Here is a 15,562-nt window from a genome sequence, read left to right on the forward strand (position 1 = left end):
AGGTCACATGTCTCCACACAGGAAAAAGGGGCCTTTGTTTCTTTAGACAAAGAGACCCCTGAGGGGCTGGCCTTGTCAGACCTCCAGAGTGCCCTGACATCTCTGAATGGGCATCAGGTACCCAGGACCCATCCCTGAGAGCCCCTCCAGGGTGCATGATCTCTCTGAATGGGTACCAACTGGTGAATTAATTAAGGTATCTGAGAATTTGTCAACATATTCACCTGGCCCTTTGTGACCCTGAAAAGGTCATTTAACCATTCATTTTTTTTCTGTAAAATAAAGGTATCTTCTTTATTTACAGGGAGAAAAAAAAAGTATTTTAAGTAGTATAAAACTTCAAAGAAAAGGTGGCACATTTTGTCTTAAAAACAAATAGTTTAATTTCACTTTTATCTGGAACAAAACAAGTTTAAAAGGAAAGAGCAAGCGCTTTGACATGTCATCACGTGTCATTTTTTATGGTACTACTTTTGTTCAAAATGTGAAGACACAGAACCTTTATACATTTCAGGAAGCAAAATGCAGATGAAAACAGATTGGTTATAAAATGTCAATTCACTAAATACTGCATTTTCTCTGTTTTTATGGAGAATATTTCATAGAAACACTGTATAAAATAAGGCAGACTTTTGGAAATTCAATTATAAAATTTTAGGAAAAAAGTGTGAAGTCCTAGTTTCTTTCACTTTGGGGAGTCACCTGCAGAGCCCGTCAGACAACTAGAGCAGTTTCTGAGCTCTGGTTGCTGTACAGGAGCCCTTCTCCTTGAGTGCTTCTAGAATCAGACCCACCCACAAAACAGCTTTTCCCAATTAGCATCAATCAATCAGGAAAGTTTAACATACACAAATATTTCTATAGTGCAGTAAAAATGTGTCATTTTATATTTTAAATTTGCATTAGGAAAATAAGTCTGTACACAAAGTAATACATATTTAATGAATATGAATCATGTAAATTTGGTTATGGCATTTAAAAGTTGGCTTTGGCTTTGAAGTATTTTTAAATTCATAGAAAATATTGAACTTCTAATAAAATAAATAAAATTTTAATAATTGATATTAATAACTTCAAATTTTCTTTGCATTTTCTGTTCAATTTTAAAAGAGAAGTCATTGCACCTTCTACGATGTGAAAAAAGATCCGATTGCCATTAGCTGTTCTTAAGTGCTGAACATAACAGAGAAACTGCAACAAGACACCCTCTGTCACTGGCAGGAAATCCATCACCGTCCCTCGCGGGGGCAGTCCCGAGCTCATGTTTTAACGGACGTGAATGCAAACCATGGTTCTCACGTGACTCTCCGGGGCCCCCCCGCAGCAGGCCCAGGTACCTTGAGTGGACTAAGTCTCGCTTTACGGCAGTGGCATCAGATGGTGGCTACAGAAGGTTGCCGACGTCCCTGCGTGCTCTTACAGGCTCTGCAGGCCGGGGGACGAAAGGACCAAGGAACTCTGCCTGCCCTCAGGAATCCCAAGTGACTGGAGGGACACAGCGTCAGGGCCCCAGGCAGTGCTGCCCACTATTCAGGAGGTGGGCGGAGGCTCCGCAGCTTCATTTCGTCCAGTCCCTTCCAGTATTTAAAATTGTTGTCAAGATGCTGCATTAACTCAGGCAGGTCTACAAAGGCTAGAGAAAAAAGATGGCACTGTGATACCCTTTCACAGCCTCAGTAAATTTAGACTTTGAGGCTTTCTACGGAGAGAGCATTTTACGGAAGAGGGGCAGACAGGAGCAGACAACTGCACAGTGCTCAGCAGACACAGCAAACCCAGTGGCCGGAATGCACTAAAGCCAAGTCCTGTGCTCAGTGCCAGCAGCTCCTCTGTAACCACCTGGTGAGCTGACAACTGGTAGGTGAAGCAGAAGGGGAGCTCATCTGCATACTCACCATTTGATCAGCACCTTTGGGGCCCAGGGTGCCAGGAGCCAGGCCCTGGGCCCTGACTGGCTCTCCTGGGAGTTCTCCCTGCTCCCCCCCCCCAATTTATACCACCATCTTCCACCTGCAGCACATGCCCTAGGGCATGAGTGGGGAGCAAGTCATTTTACATAACGAAGAAAATGGGGCCAGGAGAGGCCATGAATCTGGACTCAAGGAGCTGCAGAGCCTGCAGTCTGGCCCCAAAGCTGCAGCTCTTTCCACCGTCTGAGTCGTCCTTCCCCCACCTCCCAGCACCCTGAGATGGGGGTTTGTCTCCTGCCCATGGATCTGGACAGGGAGTATTAGTGGGGCCCCTTCCCTGAGAGTCCTTTACGTGACAGGCTCCTGCAGGCACCTGAGGTTAAAGAAGAGGGACGTGTACCCGTCAGAGACCAGCCTGCTCTCGGGTCGGCTACCACGTGAGGCGGGAGAAGCTGGGGGAGCAGATGGCACAAGGGCTCCCACAGAACGACGTGGGCTTTGGAGTCAACGTAAGTGTTTCTGAATCCTGGGCTCTCCACCACCGGTTGTGCAGCCCCAAGTTCAACCCTCTCATCTATGAAACTGGCACAACAACGTCTAGCCCCTGGGGCCGGGCCAGGGGCAGCTGAGGAGGAAGAGGACAGACAGCACCCCGCCCTCACGGCCCTCGGTGTCAGCTCACTGCTTCTCCTCAGCCCTTCTTCAAAGTCTGAGCCCCCAAACATATATCTACAGTCAAAAACTACACTATGCACTACTTAATATGCAGTTCCCCGTTACTGAGGGAAATATGCTCAAAGCGTTCTTACCGTCCCAAGCAGCAAACATGTCTGTGATGAAGTAGTCAATGAAAGAGATTTGGGATTTGGGGATGCTGCAGGTATTTCTGTCAAAAACTGGCATCACCACAGGCAAGTCCTGTCGCTTCTCTTCATCAGTCTGCAAAGCAGAAAATGCCAGAATTACGAGACTCCAGTATCTGGCTCCACTCCCCGTCAGCAGCAACCCCTCTGCCAAAAGCCTCTCCTGGCAGCCCAGAGTGCTCGTGGGGAGAAGCCGATCGCAGCACCAGCCAACAACCCGGATCTGCCACTACATACCACGTCATCCCCGATGGGGGCTGCTCTATGCCAGGGGCACCAAGGACACCCCAACCCAACCCACATTTTCAACACCTGGAAACCTCTTGCTGAAGCTCCTGAGGTACGACTGCAAATGGTACCTGCGGTGCATGAGCACCTAGTCAGCTCAGCCATCCTCCCACCCAGCAGGCGTTTCAAGGGCCTGATCCAGGGCGGCAATGGTGAGTGAGAAACAGCCCCCTTCACAGAGAAGGGACAAGTGGCTGCTTCTCATCTTGGGCCAAATTATTTTATTTGAAAAAGTTATGAACACATTTGAGGTAAAAAAGAGCTCTGGGATGAGTTTTTTATGTACTTTGATAGACGCTTCCAGAACATCTTCAGGATTCCAGAAAGATTTGTAAAAAACTGAAAATATAATTAAGATCCTGGGGGGAAAGGCAAGTGTATCTTGAAAGATATAAAGGAGTTTCTTGTTCTTTTTATTCATAAGGTTGCTTTCATCAAAGGGTCCTGGAGAAAAGGATGAGGGGATGCCTGGAGGATGATGATGAAGCAGGAGGTCTTCCTGGAACAAGGTGGGAATGAGGTGCGATTAGAATCACCGAGAGGTCCCTGTTGGAGCAGGCAACCAGGGCTGAGAGTTAAGCAGAGGGTCACACGAGGGACAGGATGAGGGGGACTGAGTGTAAGACAAGTAAGGCCGGGGCGGGCCTGGCTAGAAGGGCTGGAGCCATCCTCTGGCTCTGGAAGGCACAGCTGTCCTCAGGGGCACCTGGATCATTGTTCCTGATGGTCCGGGCAGGCTGCCCTGTTAGGCCAGGTATAGTGAGATGATGACAGAGGGGTGGCGATACTGGGACGAGATAAATTGTTGACCAGTCGTGGCCTGTGGAGGGCCGGTCAGTGAGAGCAAGGGCTGAGGACAGGAGGTACGTGGTGTGCTCGGCCATCTGCCAGAAGCCTGACTCTGGTGGCTGAACTCTGTGGGCCATCTGGGGCTATGGGAGAGTGGAGGACATTTCTTGAGCGGCCAGCACTGGGACAAGAATTCAGGTGTTCAGCGGGACCACAAGAAAACCTACTCTTGGGGCTTGGGAGCCTGTCCATCCAACTCTTACCCCTGGAACTGTTCTCACAGGGCAAACTGGGCCAGTCCCCCTTGTTGATCTTGACAACTGGCCAGCAGCTGCCTCCCCTGCTCCGTTCCACTTCTGTTCTGCTGTCTTGGCCGAGGCCTGGCAGTCACCAGCAGGGCCGCAGGGACTGGTTAGAAGTCACCCTGCCCTGCACACAGGTGGATCCGAGGCCCGGGCGACTGGAAGAACTAGGCCCCACAGCTAACGGCAGGTGACTTTCCCTGGAAGTGACAATGACTCACTACAGCTCTCAACATGGAATCTCCACTTGGGGGCAGCAGGTAACCTTTGGGGGTTTTCCTAGGAGGGACTGTACCCAGCACTGTGCTGCAGAGATGTACTTATGCTAGGTGGGTGTTGAGGGTGCCGGGGACAGGGCTAAGAAAGAGGCCTGTGCTCCCTGTGTTCAGGTGGATGGTGCTAGACTATGGGTCAGGGCAGAAGCCAGCAGTAAGAGCCCCTGCCGCTCCAGGCCAGAGAGCCAAGTCGCACACGCTTGACTAGGATTGTACAGGCCAGGGAGCCCTGAGAGGCAGGGCAGAGACTATCTACACCAGTTGTCCGGCCAGGAGCACACTCCAGGAGGTGTGGAAGGTAGGGTGAGGGTGCTCTGGGAAGAGACTAAGTAGGGAATACTGACAAGTCTTGGCCTCTGCTGGCTGGTGAAGCCTCTGCTGTTAGGCCACAGGCTGGCAGCCCCATCCCCCAGTGCTGTCGCAGAAAATTGCAGGGTTAGCTCTACGTGAGTCTCTGCCCTGGTGTGTATGGGAAGGGGTGGAGGGTGCAGGAATAGCCTCAGGTTCACAGCCCACTGGCCTGTCTGGCTCAGAGAGCAGTACCACAGGGTGGGTGCTCTCCTGGCACTCCTCCCTGGTCGTGCTGGATAATGAACCAGCTCTCTTGGGAAAGCCATAGCAGAGGCTCACTGAGCTCAGCAGTTCATGGCTCCAGAGGCTTTTCTGTCAGTGCTGCACTCTAGGCCTGCCCTCCCCTCCACATGGAAGCAGCTGCCTTGTTGAAGGGCAATGAATACGCTCATGCTTGTATTTCTTCTCTTTGGCCCAATGTGACAGGTACATGGAGCTTCTCAAGCCCTTATTCGCTTTTGAAGACCACTGTTTGCCAATGAAGTCCTCCGTGCCCATGCCCCACTTCTAGGCCACCAATGAGATCTCCATGCCTGGGAGACACTCAAAGATTCTACAGTAACCAAGTGAATCTCCAATCAAGAAAAAGTCATATTCAAAATGGTAGGAAGTGTCATGGTATTTTTACTCACCCTTGCCCCACTCCTCCCTAGCACAGTCTTGGTCCAGATGAGACAGCAGCCCAGCTCTCAACTGTTTAAATCGAACTGGAAGGAGTGTAGAGCTGACCTCATTTACAACATTCCAACCTGTCTGGAGTTTGTCTAAAGGACTAGCCTCTATTTCACCTAATCCAGCTCTCAGGTGGAAAAGCAATGGTTACTGCCTGGGAAAGCTGCATGGAGATGACAGACACACAGATGCCTGGGGTAAGAGATTACAGGTGGAGACAAACAAATGCACCATTTAAGGCCCCAAGGAAAAGCCTCTTGGGAAAATTAAGATATTCAAAAGCAGCTGTATATAGAGGGGAAATGTCTCGGACAAGACATGCTCAGAAAAGACCTGAAGAGACCGTAAGCTTTCACACTGGGCTAACCCCAAGACTCAGAGCATGCCCAGATAATTAGCGAGACTTTCCTGGCACAGAGCCAAAGTGCAAAGACTGGGAGAGGTGGCTGTTTTTAAACGTCCAATTTTCAACAACAGAAGAAATCACAAGCCCAAAGAAACAGAAAAACATAACCCATTCAAAAGAAGAAAATAAATTGGCAGAAACCATCCCTAAAGAGGTACCCGCAATGATTTATTAAAGACTTCAAAACAACTATCTCAAATATGCACTAGTGCTAAAAGAAAACATGGATTAAATGCTAAAGGAAATCAGGAAAATGATATATGAACAAAATGAGAGTATCAATAAAGAGACAGAAATTATAAAGAAGAGCCAAATAACAATTCTGGAGCTGAAAAACACAAAAAGTGAATTGAAAAATTCACTAGAGGGGGTTCAACAGCAGATCTGAGCAGGTAGAAGAAAGAATCAATAAAAATTTGAAGATAGGACATTTGAAATTATCAAGTCTGAAGAGGAGAAAGAAAAAGAAATAAAAGTGACAAGACCCTAAGTAATTTACAGGAAACCTCAAACAAATACATGCATTATCAGAGTGTAGGAAAGAGAAAAGAGAAAAAAAAAAACAGCAGAGATTATTTAAAGAAATAATAGCCCACTGGGCATATACCCAGAGAAAACCATAATTCAAAAAGACACATGCACCCAATGTTCACTGCAGCACTCTTTACAATAGCCAGGTCATGGAAGCAACCTAAATGCCCACTGACAGACGAATGAATAAAGAAGATGTGGTACATGTATACAATGGAATATTACTCAGGCATAAAAAGGAATGAAACTGGGTCATTTGCAGAGACGTGGATGGACCTAGAGACTGCCATACAGAGTGAAGTAAGTCAGAAAGAGAAAAACAAATACCATATATTAACGCATATATGTGGAATCTAGAAAAATGGTAGATGAACCAGTTTGCAAGGCAGAAATAGAGACACAGATGTAGAGAACAAACGTATGGATACCAAGGGGGGAAAGCGGGGGCGTGGATAGTGTTGGTGGGATGAACTGGGAGATTGGTATTGACAATATATACACCAATATGTATAAAATAGGTAACTAATGATCCTGCTTTATAAAAAAAAAAAAAATTCAAAAAAAAGAGGAAGAAATAATAGCCTGTAACTGCCGTAACTTGAAGAGAAACACAAATCTACAAATCCAAGAAGGTAAACGACTCCAAGTAGGATAAACCCCAAAACAACCATATTGAAACACATTATAACCAAACTGTCAAAAGCCAAGACAAAGTGAGAATCTCGAAAGCAGCAAGAGGAAAGTGACTCATCACATACACACAAGAAGACAGTCTCAATAAGACGATCAGCTGATTTCTCAGCAGAAACCTTGGAGGCCAGTAGACACTGGGATAATTACATAAGGGGCTAAAAGAAAAAAAAACTGTCAACCCAGAATTCTATATCTGGCAGAAGTGTCCTTCAAAAATGAGGAAGAAATGAAGACATTCCCAGATAAACAAAAGCAGAGAAAATTTATTACCACTAGATCTAGCCTACAAGAAATGATAAAGGGAGTCTTTTCAGGTTGAAGTGAAAGGAAGCTAGATGGCAACTTAAAGTCATAAAGATATAAAGATCTCCAGTAAAGGTAAATACATAAGCACATATGAAAAAGAGTATTATTGCAATTTTGGCTTGAAATTCCACTTTTTATTTTCTACAGGATTTAAAAGACAAGTGCATAAAAACTACAAATCTGTGTTAATAGGCACACAATATATAAACTGTGACATCAAGAACATATTTGTGACATCAAGAACAAAGTGGGGGACCTCCTTGGTGCCGCAGTAGTTAAGAATCCACCTGCCAATGCAGGGGGCATGGGTTCGAGCCCTGGTCTGGGAAGATCCCACATGCCGTGGAGCAACTAAGCCTGTGCGCCACAACTACTGAGCCTGCACTCTAGAGCCCTTGAGCCACAACTACTGAACCTGTGTGCCACAACTACTGAAGCCCGTGCACCTAGAGCCCATGCTCTGCAACGAGAAGCCACCACAATGAGAAGACCATGCATTGCAATGAAGAGTAGCCCCCACTCACCGCAACCAGAGAAAGCCTGTGCCCAGTGACGAAAACCCAGTGCAGCCAAAAAATAAAGAAATGTATTAAAAAAAAAAAAAAAAAAAAAAAGGTGGGGTGGAGAAACAGAGCTGTAGAGGAGTTTGTGTATACAACTGAAATATAGGCTGGTATCAACTTAACATAAACTGCTAGAACTTCAGGATGTTATAATGTAATTTCTACGGTAACAGTAAAAAAAAAGTTACCCATAGAATATCTGCAAAGGAAATGAGAAGTGGATCAAACATGGTGCCACAAAAAGAATCAAACACAAAGGCGGTAATGGAAAAAATGAGGGACAAAAAAGCTATAAGACATGCATAAGACAAAGTGGCAAAAGTATGTCCTTCTCTGTCAGTAATTATTTTAAATGTAAATGGATTAAACTCCCCAATCTAAAGGCACAGCTGGCAGAATGGATAAAAACACATGATCCAACTATACTTTGTCTACAAAAACTCACTTACATTAGATACCAGGACATAGGTTGAAAGTGAAAGGATGGAAAAAGATATTCCATGCAGATAACCAAAAGGAAGCTGAGGTGGCTTTGGTAATATCAGACAAAAAAGACTTTAAGTCAAAAATGGTTCTAAGAGACAAAGGACATTATTAACAAATGGGTCAATTCACCAAGAAGATTTCACAATTATAAGCACATATGGACCAAACAATTGGAGTTCCAAAATATATGAAGAAAACACTGACAATTGAAGGGAGAAACAGACTTCTACAATAATAGTTGGAGACTTCAATAACACACTTTGAATAATGGATAGAACAGCCAGATCAATAAGGTATTAAGGACTTGAACAACACTGTTAACCAACTGGACCCAATAGACATAGAGAACATTCACCCAAAAACAGAACATATTTTTCTCAAGTGCAGATGGAACATTCTCCAGGATAGAATATATGTATGTTAGGCCACAAAACAAGTCAATGAATTTTAAAAGATCAAAATCATACAAAGTACCTTTTCCAATAACTCGTCTCTAAATGTTTGATAGAATTTGCCTGTGAAGCCCTCTGGTCCTGGACTTTTGTTTGTTGGAAGATTTTTAATCACAGTTTCAATTTCATTACTTGTGATTGGTCTGTTCATATTTTCTATTTCTTCCTGGTTCAGTCTGGGAAGGTTGTACCTTTCTAAGAATTTGTCCATTTCTTCTAGGTTGTCAAGTTTATTGGCATATGATTGATTGCCTGGAGTAGTCTCTCATGATCCTTTGTATTTCTGTGTTGTCAGTTGTAACTTCTTTTTCATTTCTAATTTTATCAATTTGAGCCCTCTCCCTTTTTGTCTTGATGAGTTTTATCAAGAAAAAGGTTTATCAATTTTATCTTTTCACAGAACCAGCTTTTAGTGTCATTGATTTTTTTCTGTTTTCTTCATTTCTATTTCATTTATTTCTGCTCTGATCTTTGTGATTTCTTTCCCTCTACTAACTTTGGGTTTTGTTTGTTCTTCTTTCTCTAGTTGCTTTAGGTGTAAGGTTAGGTTGTTTACTTGAGATTTTTTCCTTGTTTCCTGAGGTAAGATTGTATACCTATAAAATTCCCTCTTAGAACTTCTTTAGCTATGTCCCATAGGTTCTGGATTGTCATGCTTTCATTTTCATTTGTCTCTAGGTATTTTTTGATTTCCTCTTTGATCTCATCAGTGATCCACTGGCTGTTTACTAACATACTGTTTGGCCTCCACGTGTTTGTGTTTTTTAGTTTTTATTTCTTGTAGTTGATTTCTAATCTTATAGCCTTGTGGTTGGAAAAGATGCTTGATATGATTTCAGTTTTCTTAAATTTACTGAGGCTTGCTCTATAGCCCAGCATGTGATCTATCCTGGAGAATTTCCATGTGCACTTGAGAAGAATGGGTATTCTGCTGCTTTTGGATGGAATGCTCTATAAATATCGATTAAGTCCATCTGCTCTAATGTGTCATTTAAGGCCTGTGTTTCCTTACGGATTTTCTGTCTGGATAATCTGTCCAGTGATGTAAGTGGGGTGTTAAAGTCCCTCACTATTATTGTGTTACTGTTGATTTCTCCCGTTATGGCTGTTAGCAATTTGCCTTATATCATGAAGTGCTCCTATGTTGGGTGCATATATATTTACAAGTATTATACCTTCTTCTTGGACTGATCCCTTGATCATTCTGTAGTGTCCTTCTCTGTCTCTTATAACAGTCTTTAAAGTCTATTTTGTCTGATATGAGTATTGCTACTCCAGCTTTCTTTTGATTTCCATTTGCATAGAATACCTTTTTCCATCTCCTCACTTTCAGTCTGTATGTGTCCCTAGATCTGAAGTGGGTCTCTTGTAGACAGCAATATATAGGGGGCCTTGTTTTTGTAACCATTCAGCCAGTCTATGTCTTTTGGTTGGAGCATTTAATCCATTTACATTTAAGGTAATTATCGATATGTATGTTAACTGTTTTAGATTTGTTTTCATAGGTCTTTTTTCTTCCATACCTCTTTTGTTCTCTTGTGATTTGATGGCCATCTTTAGTATTGTGTTTGGATTGCTTTTTCTTTTTTGTTTTCTATTGTAGTTTTTTGGTTTGCGGTTACCATGACGTTTTGATACAGCCGTCTATATATATACAAGATAGTTTTAAGTTGCTGGTCTCTTAGTTTCAAATGGATTTCCAATATCCTGTGTTTGTACTCTCCTCAAAACCTCTTTGCTGGTTTTGATATCATATTCGTGTGTGGATGATTCCCTACCTTTACTGTATGTTTGCCTTTACTGGTGAGCTCTCCCATTTGTAATTCTTTGTAGTTGTAAAGTTCCTTTAGCATTTGTTGTAAAGCTGGTTTGGTGGTACTGAATTCTCTTAGCTTTTGCTTGTCTGTAAAGCTTTTGATTTCTCCATCAAATCTGAATGAGAGCATTGCTGGGTAGAGTATTCTTGGTTGTAGGTTTTTCCCTTTCATCACTTTAAATATATCTTGCCCCTCTCTTCTGGCCTGCAGAATTTCTGCTGAAAAATTGGGGATTCCCTTGTATGCTATTTGTTGCTTTTCTCTGTCTTTAATTTTTGTCAGTTTTATTAATATGTGTCTCAGTGCGTGCCTCCTTGGGTTTAACCTGTATGGGACTCTCTGCGTTTCCTGGACTTGAGTGTTTCCTTTCCTGTGTTAGGGAAGTTTTCGGTTATTATCTCTTCTCTTCAGATATTTTCTCAGGCCCTTTCTCTCTCTCTTCTCCTTCTGGGACCCCTATAATGTGAATTTTGGTGCATCTAATGTTGTCCCAGAGGTCTCTGAGATTGTCTTCATTTCTTTTCATTGTTTCTTCTCTTTTCTGTTCTGCAGCAGTGATTTCCACCAACCTGTTTTCCAGCTCCCTTATTTGTTCTACTACTTCATTTATTCTGCTGTTGATTCCTTCTACTGTATTTTTCATTTCAGTTATTGTATTGTTCATCTCTGTTTGTTCTTTAAATCTTCTAGCTCTTTGTTAAACATTTCTTGTATCTTCTCAGTCTGTGCCTCCATTCTTTTTCCATGATCTTGGATCATCTTTACTATTGTTATTCTGAATTCTTTTTCAGGCAGACTGCCTATCTCCACTTCACTTAGTTGTTGTTCCAGGGTTTTATCTTGTTCCGTTGTCTGGAACATATTTCTCTGCCATCTCATTTTGTCTAACTTTCTGTGTTTGTGGGCTCCGTTCCTTGGGCTGCAGGACTGTAGTTCTTCTTGCTTCTGGTGTGTGCCCCCTGGTGGGTGAGGTTGGTCCAGGGGCTTGTGCAGGTTTCTTCATGGGAGGGACTGGTGTCTGCCCACTTGTGGGTGGAGCTGGATCTTGTCCCTCTGATGGGCAGGGCCATGTCAAGGGGTGTGTCTAGAGGTGGCTGTGAGCTCAGGACAACTTCAGGTAGCCTGTCTGTTGATGGCTGGGGCTGTGTTCCCACCCTGTTGGTAGTTTGGCCTGAGGCATCCCAGCACTGGATCCTGCAGGCTGTTGGGTGGGGCCAGGTCTCAGTGCCAAAATGGCAACCTCCAGGAGAGCTCACACCAAGGAATATCCCGTAGGGGCCTCTGCCACCAGTGTCCTTGCCCTGGCAGTGGGCCACAGATGACCCCCATCTCCTCAGGAGACCCTCCAAGACCCACAGGTAGGTCTGGCCCAAGCTCATATGGAGTCACTGCTTTGCCCTGGGTTCCAGTGGATGTGAAACCTTGTGTGTGCCCTCCGAGAGTGGAGTCTGTTTCCCCCAGTCCTGTGGAGCTCCTGCACTCAAGCCCCACTGGCCTTCGAAGTCAAATGTTCTGGGGGCTCCTCCTCCTGATGCCAGACCCCCAGGCTGGGGAGGCCTGACGTGGGGTTTAGAACTCTCACTCCTGTTGGAGAGCCTCTATGATATATATTTTCCAGTTTGTGGGTCGCCCACCTGGTGGGTATGGGATTTGATTATACTGTGAAAGTGCCCCTCCTACCATCTCGTTGTGGCTTTTTGTCTTTGGATGTTGAATATCTTTTTTGGTAGGTTCCAGTCTATTTTTGTTGATGGTTGTTAAGCAGTCAGTTGTGATTTTTGTGTTTTCGTAAGAGAAGATGCACTCAAGTCCTTTCTACTCCACCATTTTGTCTCCTGTAATTTTTTCTACTGTCTGTTTTCTATTTCCTCATTTTTTGCTCTTACATTTATTATTTCTTTCTTACTTACTTTGGCTTTACTTTGTCTTCTTTTTCTAGTTTCTTAAAGAGAAATCTAAGTCATTAACTTTAGGGCTTTTTCTCTAATTATAAATGTCCCTTCTAATCACTTTTAGTTGCATCCCACAATTTTAATATACTTTTATTAACATTTAATTCTATATATTTTCTAATTTCTTTTATCTGACCTATGGATTATATAGGAATGTGTTGTCAATTTCTGAATAGTTGGTGTTTACCTAGATACCTTACTGTTACTGATTTCTGATTTAATTCCACTGTGGCTGGAGAACACATTCTGTATGATTTCAATTATTTTATCCTCTACAATGCAATGTTATAATTTGTGCTTAAAATAGTTCTATGTATTTAGAGAAATTAAAAGGAGGAAAAAATCTTTTATAGTTACCCAGCTGTTTACCATTTTTTAAAGTGTTTTGTCTTTTTATTTTTATTTAGTTATAATTGACATACAACACTATATTAGTTTCAGGTGTACAACATAATGATTCGATATTTGCATATATTGCAAAATGATCACCATAATAAACCTAGTTAACATCTGACACCATATATAGTTACAGAATTTTCTTCTGGTAATAACAACTTTTAACATCTACTCTCTTAGCAACCTTCAAATATACAGTACTGTATTAACTACAGTTGCCATGCTGTACATTATAACCCCATGACTTATTTACTTCATAACTAGGAGTTTGTACCCTTTTGACTCCCTTCACCAATTTTGCATCCCAACTCACTCATCTGGCAACCACCAATCTGTTCTCTGTAAGATTCCACATATAAGTAAGATCATATGGTACCTGTCTTTTTCGCTTAGCATAAAGCCCTTAAGGTCCATCCATGTTGTCAAAAATGGCAAGAGTTCATTCTCTTTTAACGGCTAAATACTGCGTGTGTGTGTATACACACACACACACACACACACACACACACATATCTTCTTACCCACTTGACCCATCAGTAGATGTTTAGGTTGTTTCCAACTTGGCTATTGTAAATAATGCTGCAATGAACATGGGGGTGTGTACAGCTTTTGGGGTTCGTGTTTTTGTTTTCTTTGGATAAATACCCAGAAGTAGAATCGCTGGATTATGGGGTAGTTCTATTTTTAATTTTTTGAGGAACCTCTATACTGGCTGCACCAATTTACATTCCCACCAACAATGCGTAAGGGCTCTCTTTTCTCCACATCCTTGACAACACTTGTTATTTCTTATCTTTTTGATAATAGCCATTCTGACAGATATGAGGTGATATTTCATTGTGGTTTTGCTAGTTACCATTTTTGGTGCTTTTCATTCCTTCCTAAAGATCCAAGTTTATATCTAGTATCATTTCCTTTCAGCCTTAAGAACTTCCTTTAGCATTTCTTACATTGCAGGTTTACTGGTGATGAATTCTGTTAGCTTTTCCTTGTCTCACAATGTGTTTCTTTTGCCTTCATTCTTGAAGGATATTTTCATTGGATACAGAATTCCAGGGTGACAGTTTTCTCCTAACAGCATTTTAAAGATGTTGTTCCACAGTGTCTTCTGGCCTTCATAGTTTCTGACATGAATTTATAAAAGATGAGAATCACTGTTCTCTTTATAAGTAATCTTATCATTTTTCTCTGGGTGGTTTCAAAATTTCTTCTGTATCTTTGGCTTGTAGCTGCTTGACTGTGACGTGCCTGGGCATGGGTTAGGAGTTGTTGGGTTTCTTAAATCTGTATGTATGTATCTTTCACTAAATTTGGAAAAATTTTAGCCACTATATTTTCTAATTTTTTTTCTGCCCCACAAGAAATTTTTCCTACCCAGAGAGACTATGAAGGGCAGACAACAGTGTAATTAACATCTTTAAAGTCCTATTAGGAGAAAATGTCAAATATCCAGTGAAAATATCTGGCAAGAATGAAGGCAAAATAAAATACATTTTCAGACAAGGGAAAACTAAAAGAATTATAACCAGTAAGCCTGTAATACAGGCAATGTTCTTCAAGGACAGGATTGCATTTAGAACTCTACTTCCTAGTTTTAAGTCCATTACTTCTTACAGTCCTTATGGTGTTTCTCTCTCTTTTACTTAAGGAATTAAGAAGCTGCATCTTACCTGAGAAAAATATTCTTCTGAGATACGTGCGGCCCACTCAATGCACTGCTCCAGGGGTCGGCAGGGATTGGACACATCAGCACACTTAATCAGCATTCGTTTGATCAAACTGCGGTTGTCTGGAGTTCTGAGCATAGTGATTATGGCTTCTTGATTTTTATCAGTTTCCTAAAACATGAGTGGAATTCAAAGCAATCAAAATGGGGCCCCAGGTACCAAGCCGGTTTACTCCTGCGGTCCCACTGTAACCACGGTAAGGCACTGCCCAGGATCTACAAGTTAGGATCTCACAAAACAGTGCTGACGATACTCTGCGGATTGAGCTTGGCCCCTTACTCTACAAACGGGAAAACCAAGGCCTAGTGAGATTCCAGCAGGACCCAGAAGTAGAGGGTAGCGCTGGAGGTTGGCGTATCTGCCTTTCCTCTTCTTTTTGGCTCTTCCTCTCACTCTGTTTCTCACAGTTACCTTTTCTTTCTGTTCTATTATGTCTATCATGCTCCCTTGGTAAGCACTCAAAAGACTGGCTTTATCTTTTATTATATTCACTAAAAAACAGAGTGAACTGAAAAATAAAAGATTTCTCTGCCCTCATAACAAAGCATCTTATAGTCCACCAGGGGCTCTGCTTCTCACATGCCAATATCCAATCACCTAGCTCTGTGAGAGGTATGATCTTGGGAACTAGCTGTCCGTGTACCGAGGCTGTGTCAGATACAGTGATACGTCCTCAACACTGCCCTAACATCTTATGGTGTACAGAGGACTTAGTCATTCTCTTTTGGTCTGCACTCACAAAAAGGTCCTGTGGTAGGCATGAAAATCAGTATTATTTACACT

At 42.8% G+C, this 15,562-nt stretch overlaps 1 protein-coding gene across 7 annotated transcripts in view; it reads right to left on the reverse strand.

The window, feature by feature from the left end:
* Positions 1–358: 358 nt before the first annotated feature.
* PDE8A (phosphodiesterase 8A) overlaps positions 359–15,562 on the reverse strand; it is a 137,968-nt gene continuing 122,764 nt past the window's right edge. For 4 of the 7 annotated variants that reach the window (XM_060157867.1, XM_060157847.1, XM_060157876.1 and 1 more), the window contains 3 exons: positions 14,723–14,890; positions 2,720–2,849; positions 359–1,633 (listed from right to left, as the gene is read on the reverse strand). In XM_060157867.1, the coding sequence (XP_060013850.1) occupies positions 1,527–1,633; positions 2,720–2,849; positions 14,723–14,890 (405 nt within the window). In that variant the 3' untranslated portion in view covers positions 359–1,526. Of the gene's footprint in view, positions 1,634–2,719; positions 3,994–14,722; positions 14,891–15,562 lie in introns of those variants that run through there. The other 3 variants (XM_060157862.1, XM_060157836.1, XM_060157843.1) reach the window with 1 other exon arrangement.

The sequence above is a fragment of the Lagenorhynchus albirostris genome, chromosome 1 (genome assembly GCF_949774975.1).
Source record: "Lagenorhynchus albirostris chromosome 1, mLagAlb1.1, whole genome shotgun sequence".
NCBI classification, from domain to species: Eukaryota; Metazoa; Chordata; class Mammalia; order Artiodactyla; family Delphinidae; genus Lagenorhynchus; species Lagenorhynchus albirostris.